The sequence below is a fragment of the Rhipicephalus microplus genome, unplaced genomic scaffold, assembly GCF_043290135.1.
Source record: "Rhipicephalus microplus isolate Deutch F79 unplaced genomic scaffold, USDA_Rmic scaffold_15, whole genome shotgun sequence".
Classification (NCBI taxonomy): Eukaryota; Metazoa; Arthropoda; class Arachnida; order Ixodida; family Ixodidae; genus Rhipicephalus; species Rhipicephalus microplus.
Window position 1 is genome coordinate 11,697,005 of NW_027464588.1, and position 17,374 is coordinate 11,714,378.

The window sequence follows — 17,374 nt, forward strand, 5'->3', positions numbered from 1 at the left end:
TGAATGTGCTACGAGCGCTTTTATACGGAGTACAAGAACCGTGTTCATGTGCGACGACACGTGTGAGTACTACAAAATAATTTTAACTGTGAAAAGAATACTCCCTCTCGGAAAGGATAAATGAACGTGTAGTGATGCACTGATGATTGGTTTACCTGATAAAAAATATTTCTACAAACGTTAAATTGGCATTAAGTAAACCTATTCTCGTGACGAATGGGACAAGATTGACTATTCCTGTTGCTGTTTAGTACACACACTTTAGAAAGCTTGCAATGGGTGGAAAACAACACGCTAATGTCATATCTGCTGGCTATTTTTCTAGTTGTCAGACACGTGATGTGGTATAACAAGCAAAGGTTTTGGTCACTGTTTTTTTGTTGGTCCTGTCTTCTTTAACTTTACTTTCTGCAGGACGGTTTTGCAAACGGGTGTGAAGATTCTTTTGGGATATCCAGCATCTTTTAGTCTTTTAATCTTGTTTTTAAGCCTGACCTCACCCTTGTGCTAGCATGACTTCTGAAGGGTGGCCTGAATACATGTGGTATCAATTCCTCTTTCTATTAATTTTGAATGCCCACTATCAAAAGGCAGAACATTCTTAGCACTCCTGGGCTGATAGCACCAGCCAATACCCCAACAGCATCATCACACTTGTTTGCGAAACCCTCCTGCAGAAAGTAAAGTTAAAGGAAACAGGACCAAAAGAAAAAGAGAACGACCAATCACCTTTGCATGTCACATGGTACTACATACATAAGGTGTCTCACAATTTTAGGAAAAGAGCCAGCAGATATGACATTGTTGTTTTCCACCCATTGCAAGCTTTCAAAAGTGCATGTACTTACAGCAACAGGAATAGTCAATCTTGCACCATTCGTCACTAGAATAGGTTTACTGAATGCCAATCTAATGTGTATGAGATACCGCTAACACGTGGAAAAGTAAACATAGGACAAACTGGGCAATGCTTCAATGATCAAGCAAGACAGCATGCTTCAAATGGTAAGAAGGGCTATAGTAGTCTCATGGCCGGACACCGTAAAGAATGTAAGTGTAGTCCTGGGTTTCATAAAACACGGTTTTTGAAAAAAAGCAAGCAGAAAAATGAGAGATTTTAGAACTCTTTATCAGGAAGGCCAAGGATCAATGCATCAGTACACCTTCACTTATCTTTTCCTAAAAAGAGTATTCTTTTCTCGGTTAAAATTATTTTGTCATGGTCACACATGTGTTGTTGCAGATGAGCCCTGGTCTTGTGCTCAGTATAAAAACGCTCGTAGCACCTTAAATATAATTCAGTTGACAGCGCTCTTTCCTGTCCTTTTTGCATAAGATTTTATTACAGAAAAGAAGTTCATTTTCTTACAGTTTAGGTATAATTATGAGTTTTCATTGTATCACAACATGGAGCAGATTGCATCTCAATACAGACAAAAATCACGATTTTGTGAAATTCGTGATATTTTCTCGTATATTTCAGCAGCTTGAGAGGTATGAAGATATTTTTTCCTCAGAATATACCGTCTGTGGAGTAAGTATTCACTGCTCAGATATTCATACAAAGTGTAATATTGCAATAAAAATGCAAACATAACACTTTTTGGCTTTATTCTTGGAAGCGAATGTGGCAAAAAATTGCACTATTATTATTGACCTTCAAATACCTTACAGAAGCACATTTACTTAACAGGTAGACCGAATTTGCTTTAGAAAAAATAAGCGGTAGTTTTAAAACAAAATTTTCCACAAACAGCACACAGACGACATTATGCCAGGAAGTTATAAGCCAGCCACATGAACAAAACTTTTTTTCTCGCTGAAGTATTCTAGCAGTTCACTGTTTTCAACGCAGTAAGTCAGCACATTTTTTTTCAAATACAATTCAGATGGTCGCCAAAGTGGCTGGGACGTTTGGCATGGAATGGTCCAGCTATATTTAAGCAAAATAGCTTACACAAATAACAATATTTGTTCATCTACCATGACCACACTAGAAAAAGTTGTTCAGGCATTGTGACACTAAAATTTTCAGCGTCGTACTGCCTGAACAGCTTCTTTGATAAACTCCAAACTCACGCCGAGAAAAAGCCGCTCAATCACGGTGGTTGTTAAAGGCCTTGCGGCTGTAGACAATGTTGAAAATAAAAAAAAATCAACTCATCAGTGCTGTCACTCCTTCCTTCTTCGTCATTACCGACACGGACGATTTTTTGGTTATCCATGTGGAGGTTCAGGAAGTAGGCATGCTCTAGGCTGGGTCCAGGGTAGACTACGCAGGACGTCAGCGGCACCCTCTCATCCTGTAATAAGAGCAAATATGACTTCTCATAAAAATATTTTCGTGCTGTTCTGGCAGCACCATATATAAAGAATGTGTAATGTGTATCCTTCGAAATGGCGTGTAATTGACATTACACTGAACTCGAAGCATACAACCCATACATTCCAATAATTTCGTATGATAAAGATAAGAGTTTTCCAGCATACAGCGAATTCCCGAAATGAGGTGAAGTGTAAGACTACAGCTCAAAAATGGCACTTACGAAAGCCTGAACTCACTTAAGAATCAAATTCCTTCTAGGGTAGTGAGCCACTGTGAAAAAAATTCTTAAAGTACAACGTTTAGAACATGTAGCATTAATAAAAACGCACAAGAAACTTACCTCTTCATGTACAAACAGTGAAGCCATCTCTGCTTTCTCTTTTACTTGAGAAGAAATGATCTTGGGCGTGGCACTAGCGAAGAGGTCTGCAAAAAAAGTAAAAGATTTACTTACCTAAATCACGCCTCTAACAATCCGAGGAGTTGTTACAATTCACCAATCAGTGCAATTCTGACTGCCTCTATAAGGGCATCAAAAATGAACAATTTTCTCGTTCTCTCTACCCTCACAAGACGCTCCGTCAATGGAATCTAATCCAAATTTGACGCTGTGCTTCCTATTTGCCTGCTTTCTAGACGTAGGGCAGTGAACATGTGTTTTGTGCACCTAATCTAGCACAGAAATTTGTCATCTATAATTAAATCATCTTAATTCATTGTAATTTGATAAAAGATGTGATAGCTCGTCCAGTTTTTAAAGAGTTGCGGGCCTGCAATAGGCACTGCCTTGCACGTATGAAAGTACTTCTTTAAAAAAAAAATTCAAAGCTTGCTTTCAGAAAAAGCGTCTGGCATATTTCGACAACCAAGCCCATCCTCTGATGGCAATCAGGGGCACGCTATTAGCGATTATTGACTACGAGATTTACAAACGTAACCCGTGCCTAAATACTCAGTTAAACACAATCACGCAAGTAAGAGCGCTCGAACGACACCAACGCGCGCGGACGCCGTCTACGTTGCAGCAGCCATTGCTTATGCTAGAGCTACCGCACATAGCTCCCACAGTCACGTATACTCTCTCGATTCTGTTATAACGCCGAACGTTATCGCAGATGAAGGCAAAGAACGAAAACAGCAAACAGAAACGAGGGAAAACAACGCACGGCGAAGGCCACAACAACGCGCCTTTGGAAGTCTGCTAGATCTTTCCCTGTTGCTGGTGACACTTGTCCTAAATAGCTTGAAAGACCGAGGCACACGTGCTGGGAGCATCGCGGCATATCAGCACCTCCAACTATACCGTCTTAAGCAAAAAAAGCCATTTCGTACAGTTCGCCTCCGTACATAATTTTTGCTTTTTCTTTCTTTTTTTGCGCTTACACCTACAGAAGCACGTTGCACATTTGAGTATTAATAGAAATGTTATTACGATGTAGCCCAAAGCACATCTTAAAACAATATCAATCACTTTGTGCAGTGTGGAGACAATGTGCGATCAGCAACTAATCCTGCCCTTGTTAAGTGATCACATCACTCACTGTATGAGTGATGCAGGCACTTACACAACATCGCGCATAGCAGTGTGAACTCGTTAAGTCCCACGTTTTATCGGGCATCTGCAACAGGCCCGCGAACGCATGCTGTTGTAAATGGCTGGCAGCCTACTTCGGCAGAGCTGCTGCAGGCGCCCAGCTAGCGCTGTATGATTACTACCTACGAAAACAGTACACTCACCGTTAACAGGCCCACGTTGTCCGTGTCCGCCACTCCATGAATATTCCTTAATCCGAGCGTCACTTCGAACACGGTGTCATGCGTGACCACCATTGAATATGCGCCTGTTCGCTAGAACACACACAGCGACCAAGACCCCCGACCAACGCAACGCATTTGAAAGACTGATGAGACAGAGAGGGCAACACTGAGAGAGAGAAGGAGGAGGCACTGGCGGCGGCGAGGCGGCGCCGCAGCTGTCGACGCAGGTGTTCGGTGACGCAACTCTTCGCTTATCTACGCCGCCGTTGTGGGAGCAACGCTGGCCGGGGTGAGCGGGGGGGGGAGGAGCGGAAAACCCGCCAGGACGGCGCCGACAGGCAAATGTTATGGCGCATACGGTGGACGGCCGTTCAACGCGGAATGACTCCTTGTAAACGGCCACTCTCCTTCCAGCCAGTCGCACAGCGACGCAGGTTATTTACCAGCCACGGGTTCTTTGAGTATTTTGACGGAATGCAATTGCAGTGGGCGAAAAATAGTGAAGCAAAACTTGCGCAAAACAAAGTGCACCATGGAATGGCCAGAAACAATAATTATTTCGTCCTCGGTGGCATTAGCGGGAGAGCATCGCTACACCTTTTTCCAGATAAATTTCTTTTTGCATTGTCTGTGTCAGGCGATTCCGCGTATGGTGCCGCAAACACTGAATGCGTAGTCGAAGCTGGAACAAATTATTCCACAGTAGCGGATGTTTAGAAGGCTTGTCATGCACCACGAAACGTGCCGAGGTTGTTATAACAAACTTTTTGCTGACCACATCATCAGCACATAATTCCATATGGTTGCCCAATGAGCTAGCTAAGCACCTGTAGCAAAGGCAGTGCACGTTCTTGTTAAACGTTGTTATTATAAACGATCGTTGTGCATAAGTGAGTGACAGCTTTCCGTGTGAATTGGTCATAACCCACGTTTTGTGCGTAGAAGCGCCTCAACGGAGCTAATCAGTTACCACAGCAAGTTCGTAAGCAATGATGAGGTACGAAAATGTGCAGCTGTTTTCCATGTACTGAATAGTTAGTGTACAGTGCCTTGACCACCGCCATTTCTTAAGCGACCTCTTATATAGACTCCCAGTCTGAACAGGTGTGGGACCTTAAACACTAAGAAGCAGTGCCCCCCCCCACACACACACACGAAATTTGAGGCCGCACGGGCTGATGCACACGCATACTTATTCACAGGCGCGCACACACACACGTATACACACATACGGCAACACACACACGCGACCGTAAACGCACGCATGCATGGGCGTACACATGTGCACAGGCACGCTTAACACAAGCACGGACTCGCACATACACGCGCACGCACACATGCACGGGTGTACACACAATTGCGCTTACACGCGAACACATGCGCAGGCTCACGCACACACACCCATACTCGGGCGAACATTATGTTCCTGTATATAATCCACAGCAAACATGTAGCTTATAACCAACGCTAAGGTGAGCTTTCGTAACGTGGATTGCAGTTAATTGCCATTATAGATGAAACGCGATTTCATTCTGCTGGCATTCTGCTGTATTCGGAGAGCACCTTCACACATTTTAAGTCTAGGCCGTCATTTAACGCAAGGTCCACATATTCGTGCAGTAGCTACGCTGCTCGGCCGCCAATTCGAAGATCGCGGGTTCGATGCCGGCCGTGGCAGTCGAATTCAGATGGAGGCGAAAAGGTAGAAGCCTGTGCACTGTGCGATATCAGCGCCCATTAAAGAACACCAAATGGTCAAAATCTCTAGAGCTTTCCACTACGACGACCCTCATAATCATATCGAGGTTTTTTGAGACGTAAAATACCAAATAATATAATTATGTGTTCTTCTTATGCTGCATATTCCATCTGATGAATCGTCACCTACACCCTTCTCAGGCACAAAAGCACCCTTAGAGCCTATTTTAGGGTGCTATCGAGGCAAGCACCCAAACAAATGGGTGCTTTTTTTCAATCGACCATTTATGGGTGTTGAAGGGTGTTGCAAAGGGGGCTTTCTCGTAAAAGCACCCTTTTTACACCCTTTTGGGTGTAAAAATTTTTACTGTGTATGTATGTATGTATGTATTACATAGCCACTGGTGGCACATACGCGCGCTAGAACAGGTATGTGCCACAGGGGATGCGACATTGGAGAATGTGCTACTTGGATTGTTCACTAGATGGACGCACGGACGGATGGACATACAGACTAGCAGTCGGATAGACGAATGGATAGACGCGCGGACGTATGAATGGTTAGACGCATGATCAGACCGACACATAGATGAACGGACTCACGGACAGACGCACGGACATACAGACGGTCGCATGGATGAACGCACGGATGGTCACGCGGGCGGACGGAATCAAGAACGAATGAATGAACGGAAGCACGGACGGGCTGACGGACGCTTTGCCCTACTCATCATCATTCACTCCGTGGATGTGCTGTGATTTTTTTTGCCTATCCCTATAGTGCTTTGCTGCAAAAACGCAAATGCAAGCTCTGATTTTGATTTATTGTGGTCACCTATGCATTTGTGATGATCAGAGTCATGAGTTAACATGAGTAACGCCTTAACTTAGCGTTGAAGGTGTTGCAGGCATGAAGTAAATACGCGACGACCAGTATTGCATGAAATCTGTGAAGGGTCCTCCCCGTCCCGCTCACCTTAGGTTTTCACCTTTTTCAGATATTAAAAGAGAGAGACCACTCGGATTTCTTTTCGTGAATTCTTCAAGCCCGACCTTCCGCAAGGCACACCAAAGCTCCGTGTCAGACTTGCTACCTTGCGGATCCAGATTCTCACGCAGGGTGCCGCAGAAGAGCGATGGATCCTGCGGAACAGAAAACCAAACCATTTGCCCTGTCACATTTAATGAAAAGTTTACAATGACGCATGTCAACATGAATACGTCCTACACTTGATGAGGCGTGTGGCGAGAAGTGTATGATGATGAGCTATGTCGATATCTTGATTTCCGACCATGTTAACTGGAAGGCATGAATCTACCTATCTTCCCAAGGGCTCGCAAACGCAAAAACAAAGACGACAAACGCAAAGCCGAGTGAGTGGACCACCTTTTAACTGATGGGTTGCATCCTCAGATGAATCAGAACCGACTCCGAAGTTCTGTCAATTTTGACTTCACTGAAACGTCGCAACTCATCGATACATCGCAATCGACATTGGTCCTGTCGGTATTGACACTGGCAAAGCAGGGAGTATCCAAGAGTGGCACGGCGTGGGTCAATAGCCTTCCAGTGACACGGTGTACCAGTGTGGTGTATCCCTTGTGCAACCCAGTGCCGGAACGGTCGTCTTCCGGTCATGTTTCTTCCTCAAGCTTGCCATTTTCTTTCTTCAGTGCGCACCTTTCGGGAGCAATGGCTTCGCAACCGGAACAGATTGTACTCCATCTTACAAGAATAGATAGCACTGTAATATTGTTTTGTTGGTGATAAAGACTGCGTGGCTTATAGTTGCAAACCACTTCGTGATCACAATAATTTCTATGGCACCCCTCGTTCATTGCCTTAGTGCTAACTCCCTTTCTATCAGGAAACGACACAATTATTAGCACCAACGCGCGGCTACAAAGATCAGAAAACGTCGACTGTAAGTGCAGCTGGCAGTGTTTCCTTGAAGGTTGCGTAAAAAATAACGTGGAAATCGTGCATTTTAGCGGCATGTACTGGGACTTCAATCTTAGATTATCAGTAAAAATGAATTGCACTGTACTGTATGAAAGCGATGTCAAACGCTGTTCAGGAGGTTATATCTGCTCTCTTGAGAATTGTATTTGTCTTCTTGCTCAAACGGTATTTCCAGTGAGATTTTGTGCTCTTGTCACCTACTCAACGCTTATGGCTGAAGGCTATTTATCGGGACTGTTTTTAAACGCCCACAAAAACGCCATTTTCACTTGCCCCATCCTGTGTTCCTAGATTTTGCTGTGAGTCGCACCACCAGTTGATTTTTTCTTACTATCAATATTCAAAACAGAGATAGAACATAGGAAAGATAGAAAGGTTAACTAGATTACGCCGCGTTTTCTACACTACATAGAATAAGAGAGTAAAAGAGAGAAAGAGAGAAAAGGATATGGACGCGTATAAATTGCACACTACCCACATAGTGCAGGCTTTCACAGGCAGTAGCTCAGTGACACTGCCTTCCACTATTGTTGAAAGGCTGGTGTGGCTTTGTCCACTTATGTGGTGTAAACCCTGAACCCATGATTGTTTCCCAAGAGAACAGACAATTATCCCTTCTCCTCAAGGGCCACTAAAAGAGTCCGGTGATCTTGTTAAAAGTCGGGGCAGTGACACAATCAAGGAAGAGAGATATGCAAGAAAAGGCAAGGATGTTAACCAGACTTGCTTCTGTTTTGCTACCCAGCACTGGGAGAAAGTATTAAAGGGGGAGAGTTGTAGAAGAGAGAGAAGAAAAATACACATTATCACGAGTATGCTTGAGGGAGTGCATACAGTCTACAGAGTTGTTGAGTTCAGGTACTTCAGCACTTCAGTTGCGAAAGATACTAAAGTTTGAAAGCACTTTCAGAGCAGACGTCCAAGGTCGTAGTTTATTCTGTACTGAAAATGGCCGGAAGTGGAGTTGTTTAAAAACTATGTGGAACAATCATTGCTAGACGTCAAAGCGAGCGCAGCTACACAGGACACGCTCGATGGTATTTTCAACTCCACATGAGTCGCATGCGAAGATGTCCACCATACCGAGCCGAAACGAGTGCGAATCGGTAATTGTAACACCCAACAAAAGGCGGCCTAACAGTGCCGCATCACAGCGGGAAAGTTGCTAATGTAGCGGTTCAAGTGGTTTTAAGAGTTCATTAAAGCTATCCGACTCGAAGATCATGTCAAGTGTGAGTCAACCTAATCAAACTCTCTATACCGAGCGAATTTATGCATCGATAATGATAATGGCTGATTGCTGTGATCAGTGTTCTGGATTTTCTTTTTCAAATTAGTCTCTTTTTGGGTAGTCAGAGTAGCCAGTGTTTTAGTGCGTTAGAGAGCAAAGTCAGAACACCACATCGAACAATATGTGTGTAGTGTCGATTTTTCAAATGAGTGGTTACGATTTTTTTCATATAAGTCTAATCAGTCACATCACTAGCATATATGTTGCAAAGTGTCCGCCCCCCCCCCAAAATAAAAAAGCATGTGCGTCACTCTGTCGGCTCACCTGTGGTATCACTGATACGGCCGAGCGCAGCCTCTTCAGCGGCACATTGCCGATATCGATACCGTCAATAGTAATAGATCCGGACGTCCGCTGAATTATTCGCAAGAGGGCTAGCACAAGCGTCGACTTTCCAGCCCCTGTTCTTCCCACAACAGCTACCTGGAATTGAGAGACATGCGCATTTTTTTCCGAATACCAACTACGTGATGGGAATGCAGGTCTGTAGTTTGATGCCTTGCTTAATAGCTAACTATTAGAACTGCTACACTTATACTTGTAAGAAATATGGTTGAATTGTGAATACATTCTAAAACTACATTACTTCAGTACGAGTTGAAAGCTCATATTGAGGGGCGCTTTCATGCGTTGCAATGCCAAGCAAGCAACAGTACAATCACCGTAATTTAGTTAAATGGCACTAATATATTTTTCTGCTCAGAGACGACTCTACTGAATTATCATTGCGTGCTTTCATGCTTCAGCATGTTGTTAAAGGCAAGCGTCATCAATAACCGCGGGTATACTACACATATCATCCCGGTGAAGAGGACATCGAGGCAGGAAATGTCTTGGTGGTACTAGTTAGCTGTTTTCGGCCGCCAGTGTAGCGAGCTTGCTCGTTTAGTTTGAATTGATGAATTAGATTGTAGAGCCTTTGTTTACGCACCCAGCTCTTACGTCTGATTCTACTTATATAGAGGGGTACTGATGCAAATTTTGCACTTATCGTTTTTCTGCGTCAACTTATGGGCCAAGCAACCGAGAATGTAGCAAATGTGCCGGTGAGCATGCGTGAGCCCTGAAAAATGATCTACAACGCGCTTTTAAAAGCTGGTTTTGGTTCTTCCTGTACTCTGACGTCACGACTTGGTATGAGCAGCGCCAGCAGGTGGTATGTGCACGCGTAAGTTTCGCGACATATCTATGTCCGCGCATCGCTTGTTGGATAGTCTGCTTCGTGTCCTGCGCACAGCACGTATGGCGACTGTCTTGGCCGGGGGGCACAACACTGGGAGGGCATCACATTTGAGGCGAAGATTTTTCGTTTAAAATCAGAGGTCGGTCAGCAACTGCATGCAGTGAGTGTACGCGTCCGGAGTGAAATGCAGCGAACAGACTCAACTCCGCTTGGTTAGCAAACAGTCTCTGCCTTAGCCCCTGCAGCGCACGAAGTCGACCCCCGCTTGTCTCAGTGCTGGATCAGACGGGAATTAGTGGAACTTCCACCTATTGTCCAGCGTTCACTGGCACGAGACTTCACACAGCAAAATAAAGGTGCCATCAAAACAAATTTAAAATCAAACAATATCCTTTGCCCTCACCTCGCCCTCGTTATCTAATGACTAAGGTACTCGGCTGCTCACCCGCAGGCCGCGGGATGAAATCCCGGTTGCGGCGGCTGCATTTTCTATAAAGGCGAATACGCTGAAGGCCCATATGCTCTGATTTGGGCGCACGTTAAAGAACCACAAGTAGTCAAAATTTCCCGAGTCAAATTTATAGCTTTTTTTTACAGAATAGTACTCCTAGGTAGTTTTAATGAGACGTGGAAAGAAAAAGCAATTTCACTTTCCTTTAAATAACAAGTTTGTATTACGCTTCTTGAGATGAATAAAAAGAAGAAACATGCTTGGGCTATTGTTAAAGAGCTTGCTTGTAATGTCATGCCTGTTTGCATAAGCCCACAAAAAACGCTGCAGCATTTTGTTCCTTCGCCTGTCATCTGCACTCTGAGGACCAAAATTACGCTTTTGCTCAGTTCATAATTCCTCAGGTTTGTCACATGACTTGAGGCACACAGTATTACTGAACTTACGAAGAGTGTGAAAAACATCGGATAAGTACTGATTTCAGTGGTCTCCGGGCGATAGCCGTGATCGAGGGGACAACTCGTGCAGCGCGGAAAGGCGAACGCAATCTACACTGTGCTAAAAAGGACCTGTACTGTACAAGAGAGTGTGGATTTTCCTAAGTACTGAGCTATTGATTGCTTGAATCAATTTCGATTGCTTTCTCATTTCACTCTAGAAAGCCGAAAAAACAAATGGTCTCTCCCGCAGAAACAAGTAGAAATGCATGGCTTCGTAAAATTTATGCCCGTGGAGAGGTTCGCGTGGATGAGTGTTTTCTGCACTCCTCAATAAGGGTGCAATGCAGGCTTTTCTGTGTGCCTCGGTGCTACAGTGCTATGGCACTGGGATGCTGACCCAAAAGTCGCAGGTTCGATCTTGGCCGAAGCTTTCGCATTCCAATGAAGACTAAAGGCCCGTCTACAGCACGATGTCGCTACAGGTTAAGGAAACTGAGGTTGCCCCGCCGCGGTGGTCTAGGAGCTAAGGTAATCGGCTGCTGATCCGCAAATCGCGGGCTCGAATCCCGGCTGCAGCGGCTGCATTTCTGACGGAGGCGAAAACGATTAGGCCCGTCGCTCAGATTTGGGTGCACGTTACAGAACCCCAAGTAATCGAATTTTCGGGAGCCTTCCACTACGGCATCTGTCATCATCATATGGTGGTTTTGGGACGTTAAACTTCACATATCAATCAATCAGGGAAACCGAGGTTGCCTAAATTTTATGAAACCTGCGCCGCTATCCCGTGCTCCCTAATCATATCGTAGTGTTCACTCGAGAAGGCAGTGTACAACAACCTAAGTGGTTCGAAATAGGAATGTCTTCTTTCTGAAAAATGGTAATAGGAACTGTAATGACCGGAACATGCCTTGATGATTGATTGATTGATATGTGGGGTTTAACGTCCCAAAACCACTATATGATTATGAGAGACGCCGTAGTGGAGGGCTCCGGAAATTTAGACCACCTGGGGTTCTTTAACGTGCACCCAAATCTGAGCACACGGGCCTACAACATTTCCGCCTCCATCGGAAATGCAGCCGCCGCAGCCGGGATTCGAACCCGCGCCCTGCGGATCAGCAGCCGAGTACCTTAGCCACTAGACCACCGCGGCGGGGCCCGGAACAAGCCTTCACCTTCTACATTATTCTAAATTTTGTCGGCGTGGCCCGCAATGAAAACTTCAGACACGTCTCTGGTGATGATGGATTTTGGCAGTTTGCACTTTCCTGTATTTTGGTTGATAACATAAAGACACTGTGTATTTCTAAACATTTCTATTTTGTTTTCAAACGGCCTAATATTCGTTTATTTAGTTATTGTTTGATTGATATTAATAACAAATACTGCTTGCCTAGATGAACGAGATGTAGCAGAACTGCGCACATGAGTTAGTAAATTAAGCAGCGATCATACGATTAAGAGTATCACACAAGGTTGTTTGGCCATTCGGCCACGAACATTTGAGGGTGTTTTTTTCACGCAAGGAACCATATAAGCTGCTCCATATGCCAAGAATGCTTGAAAAAAAGAACGCCTAAATAAATCCACAAATGAATGAGAAAGAACAATACTGGGGGGGTGGTGCGATCAGCGCGTGGCCCATCTAGTGAAATCACTGAAAGAAATCGGAGCCTGAATAAATCTATAGCAGTGTAACACTTATGAAGCAAAGTGACACGGTGTGGACGAGCCAGTGGCTATTACAATAAAGCGCATGCGTGAGATTAAAGAGAAGCTTTGCGATTACATAGGCGAAAATTGAACCATATTGCTTTCCTTTGTACGACCTCAAGCTTATTTATGTTAAGTGCAGTGTAGGGGGACCATACCATTTGGGCGTACTTTATCAAAGGCACGATGAGGACAATGTAAGCGATTTTTTACAGTCATTGGTTGAGGGCTTGTGAGTTCATTTTAGGTATCTAAATTACCTAAAGGTCCTAGCACAAATTGTTTCAGTGTGAAGGTCGGGCTTTAGATTTTCAGTAAGGATAATGCCAAGATATTTCGAAATATCGACAGAATTGAGGTAGTGCTTATTGTAACTATAACTGTAATGTAGTGGCTATTTTTATTACTAAAGGTAATTCGTACAGTATTTTGGTAATTGATACTTCTTTACCACGCAGGTCTCAAGCCACATAAAGGACACAAATACATTGCTAACACCGTCTTGCTGCCGTTTCTTGGTTACAGTGACGTAAAGCACGTAATCATTGTTACTTTGATATTCAGTTCACGTAAGTTCGTTCTTTATCGCAGATTGATACTTTTTAATACGTAGAATTCAGGATCATGTCATATTGTGAAGGATGCGTTTCTTCTTTTCGTTGTTGAAAAACGTCACCCTTATGCGGAAGTTTCAAAAAAACTAACCAAACAAACCAACCCGAACAAATAAAACACATACATACTTTACGTCACTGATCTTTTTTTTTGAAAGGATATTCGTTACTTCTGCCTAACGTTCGCTTAAGCTATGCGGCTGTAGACTATTTTACATAAGACACATGGGCGCCGCCCTCTTGGGCTGCGGAACGAATGTTTTCCTTGCCTTTGTTCCTAGAGACATGATCTGGTCAGATTAAAAATGCCGAGTTCACCAAATAAACCATTACCATCCGTATACGTCCACTGTGGCAGTGCTCTTTTTGTTGTTCATAATAAAAAAATGGCAAGGATAACACACCAATATGGGGGTCTTATAACTCGTGTGTGAAACAGTCTGCCTTGAACGGTAAAATTCAAAGTACCAACCATTCTATCATAACAATATTCCTTGTTGAATATGAGTAAGTAAACCTGTGATCTAAATATTTCCCAGTATTGCTAAGGAGAAAGTTTGTGCCGTCATAATAATTTTTAATAAGAATCATCGTGTACAGTTTTGCACGGTGCTTAGAAAAGTACATGCAGGTACATCGTTGAAACAGCAGTTAACTGTATTGCTACGATGCTCTGTCGGCTGTGGGTTGGCGTAGCTTTTGCTAACTCATTCAGTTACCGCATTGGTACGGCTGACTGATCCTATTGTTAAAACTCTTGACCGCGTCTAAGCCACTGCCCCAACTTTCAACAAAATCACTGGACTCTCCAGTGTATTTAAAAAAAGAGGCAATGATTTAGAGTACTTCGTATCCTACTACCAGATGATTAAATTCCTTCTCAGGAGAAAATCTTAGGTGCGTGGTGTACAAGTACATCAGCCCAAAAAGCTACCCGAGCCCTTCTACAATTCTTGATGACAAGGTCAATGAGCGACTGCCTGTGAAACAATGTGGAATGTGCGTCTCTTTTTCTTTTTCTCTCTCTTGTTGTCTCTTATTCTCCTTTCTCCACACTTAGCATAGCAAACTGGTCGTAGTGTAGTAGACTTCCCAATTTTTCTGACATTCTTTCTTCCTATCTGCTTAAACTATAGAGTCCAAAATCCTTACCTTTTCTCCTGTGTACGCCTCGAAGCAGATATCTTTGAGAGCGTCTTCTTGAGTACCAGGTCGATAGGATGCACTCAAATGCTGAAATTTCACGACACCCCGGCTGGGCCAGACGCCGTCGTATGGTTCCAGGAAAAGGCGAGGATTCAGGATCTTAAGTTCACAAGAAGTACTTAGACCACGTGATGTGTCCTGGGTGAGAATAATAGAAATGTGTGTGCAATGTCAAACATTTCATCGGAATGCGTAACCAAAAAAGTTAAAGATTTCATTGCCTGGGCAGGACAGGGTGCAAGACAGTGAGTAGGCTTAAAAAATATATTATGTAAATTCCTCAGGGTTATGCTTCAGAATGCACATCTTTCATAGAAAAATTGTCTCCTGTTTCGAAGGGATAGATAGAAGCTGCAACTTTCGAGGGCTAAAGCCTGTTTGAGAGGGGCAGACGACTGCCGTTCTGTTTTCCACAAAAACAAAACTTTTGCATTTTAGAGTGAAGAGAACGCATTCGCAGCTATAGCGCATGGCTAATCTTCTCATACGACTTTTTGCTTCCAGCGTTAGCCTTTATACTTTCCACTCGCTTCAGTTTTTCTTAAAAACTTGCATAAGTAAAAACAAAACAGAACACCAAACCAAGTCTTAAAAAACCTGTTACGAAGCAATGGCTTATTTCTACAATTCGCTTTTGAATGAGGAAAACTAACGTAACTTCATTTAGAGGCAATGACCTATGGTATGCGTAGCCTTTCTTGCTGTTATTTCTGTTTCTCGTAAAGGTGTTTCGAGCAAGTGCTTCATGGTACGTGTTTGCGCATGCGTATGTTATTCCACGAAACGTGTTTTAATTTCACATTCTACATGTGCCCCTTGTCTGCGCCACGTTGCTCCATAAGCGTCCCTCCTTCTCTTTTCTTTCACATTTTGGCGGTGGCTGGCTGCAACGTTAAGACCAAGTTGTTAAATGTTTTGCATTGAAATAGCTACAAAAGCAATTGCTGTGCTGGGCGAATTCATGTGCTGCAGGCTATATGAAATAAACTGCAGCAGAACAGTTATTTTCCGCACTTCATTTAACGCTTAATGTATTGATTACTTCTTGGAAAGAGAGCAACGCAGGGACAAACGCATGAGGTCCTAAACTTGTTCGTGAGCGCTGCCATTACCTACCTTGAAGAATAAATGAAATAGAGAAAACGCAAGTATCTTAAACATTAAAATACTATGCGTATCCACAATGAGGATAGACACAGGGAAGTCCAAAGGTATGCAGAAACAGAGAGAGAAATAAAGTGAGAGAGGGCGTGGCAGTGAAACCTGTGTTGCACCTTGGTATTCATCGACAAGAAAACGAAGGGGCTTGTAAACACTTGTGAGCACCAAAAAAAGCTGTGACATACTTTCTTTACCGTCTAAAACCCCACATAAGCAGTTCTCGAACACATCAAGATAAAACGGACAAGTTGTTACTTTCAACAAGTTTATATTTCTGAGGCGCACAGCTTCTGGCACTCACCTCGCAGTGATCAGAGACAGCGTTCACAGCAATTGCTTGTAGAAATAGATTTAAGATTTTTCTCATAAATTCAGCTCGAAGTTTCAAGTTCATTCTTGCATGGTCAGTGTAGATTGCACCCAGTTGTGGCATTTGCACAAATGCTTAGCACAAACGCTATTGTGTATTTGTTTATTCTCCTCAATCATGTATGGCCGATCAGCTTAAGAAAACCTTACGTCCACTTTAGATCCGTCGTTTATTATGCACGCGTAGAGCACTTCATGCGATATAAACCTAACCACGTGGATCGCATGTGTTTCGGTAATAGCCGAACTTCGTCCTGTTACAGCCGATAACAAAAATTTATCCCGAAATAAATACATTTCCCGATAATTTTTATATGAAAAAAACTCAAGAGTTTCAAAAGATAAAAAAGCGCTGCAGTCGACATTAGAGACCGATGAATAACGTCTTCACGATCGTGAAAAAAACTGTCTTTTTGCTTTTCAAATAAATTTTTTGCAGTTTATTCTGCTAAAGCATAAAAAATCACAGCATATTCACGGAGGGAATGATGATGAGTGGGTCAAGGCATCGGTCAGTCAGTCCGCGCTTCCGTCTATCTGTTTGTTCTTGCTTCCATCCGTGCGTCCGTTCATGAGTTTGCACGTCGAACCTACACACAACGGACGGACGCAGCCAGTGGATGAATCACGGTTTGTCGATAAAACCCTCCATAGATTCACCCCACTCATCATCATCCACTCCATGTATATGTTGTGACGTGGTTACCACTTACATGCACACAAATAGGTGAAGACCGACCCACTCCTTAAGAATCTTCGCCCTTAAAAGAATACAGAACTTCCTTGCTAGCAATTGTACACTGCTATGCATTCACAGTAACCTATTCAATTGAAGAAGCGTGTATATGACAAATAGTCCACGTGTATTGCGTACTTTACTATGAAAGAGCTGTAATCAGCTGTCCCTCGGCAAAGTTTATAAACGCAGTAATACTGAGACGGCTATTAATTTGGCATTTTATGAGATTCATCAAGGTTGACTCGTCATACCTCTTCGACTGGTAGTTCCGTGTATACCAGTGCTCGTTCTAGTGCCACAAATGATAAGACGCCCCAAAATATGACCAAGGATACACCAGTCATTGCGAATGGTACCTTTAACAAACAAAAATTGCAAGTTAAAAAAAAGAACACCGTGATTACACACGCGCTATACATAACATAATACAGCGATGTTCGCCAGAGACAGTAACAGAGT

At 43.4% G+C, this 17,374-nt stretch overlaps 1 protein-coding gene across 1 annotated transcript in view; it reads right to left on the reverse strand.

Annotated features, from left to right (window-relative positions):
* The window catches only part of LOC142784685 (ATP-binding cassette sub-family C member 2-like), a 74,308-nt gene that overhangs the window by 6,186 nt on the left and 50,748 nt on the right, over positions 1–17,374 (reverse strand). The window contains exons 13-16 of the mRNA XM_075883165.1: positions 17,167–17,271; positions 14,593–14,784; positions 9,301–9,459; positions 6,759–6,925 (exon numbers count right to left, since the gene is read on the reverse strand). Coding sequence (XP_075739280.1) covers positions 6,759–6,925; positions 9,301–9,459; positions 14,593–14,784; positions 17,167–17,271 — 623 coding nt within the window. The remainder of the gene's footprint in view (positions 1–6,758; positions 6,926–9,300; positions 9,460–14,592; positions 14,785–17,166; positions 17,272–17,374) is intronic.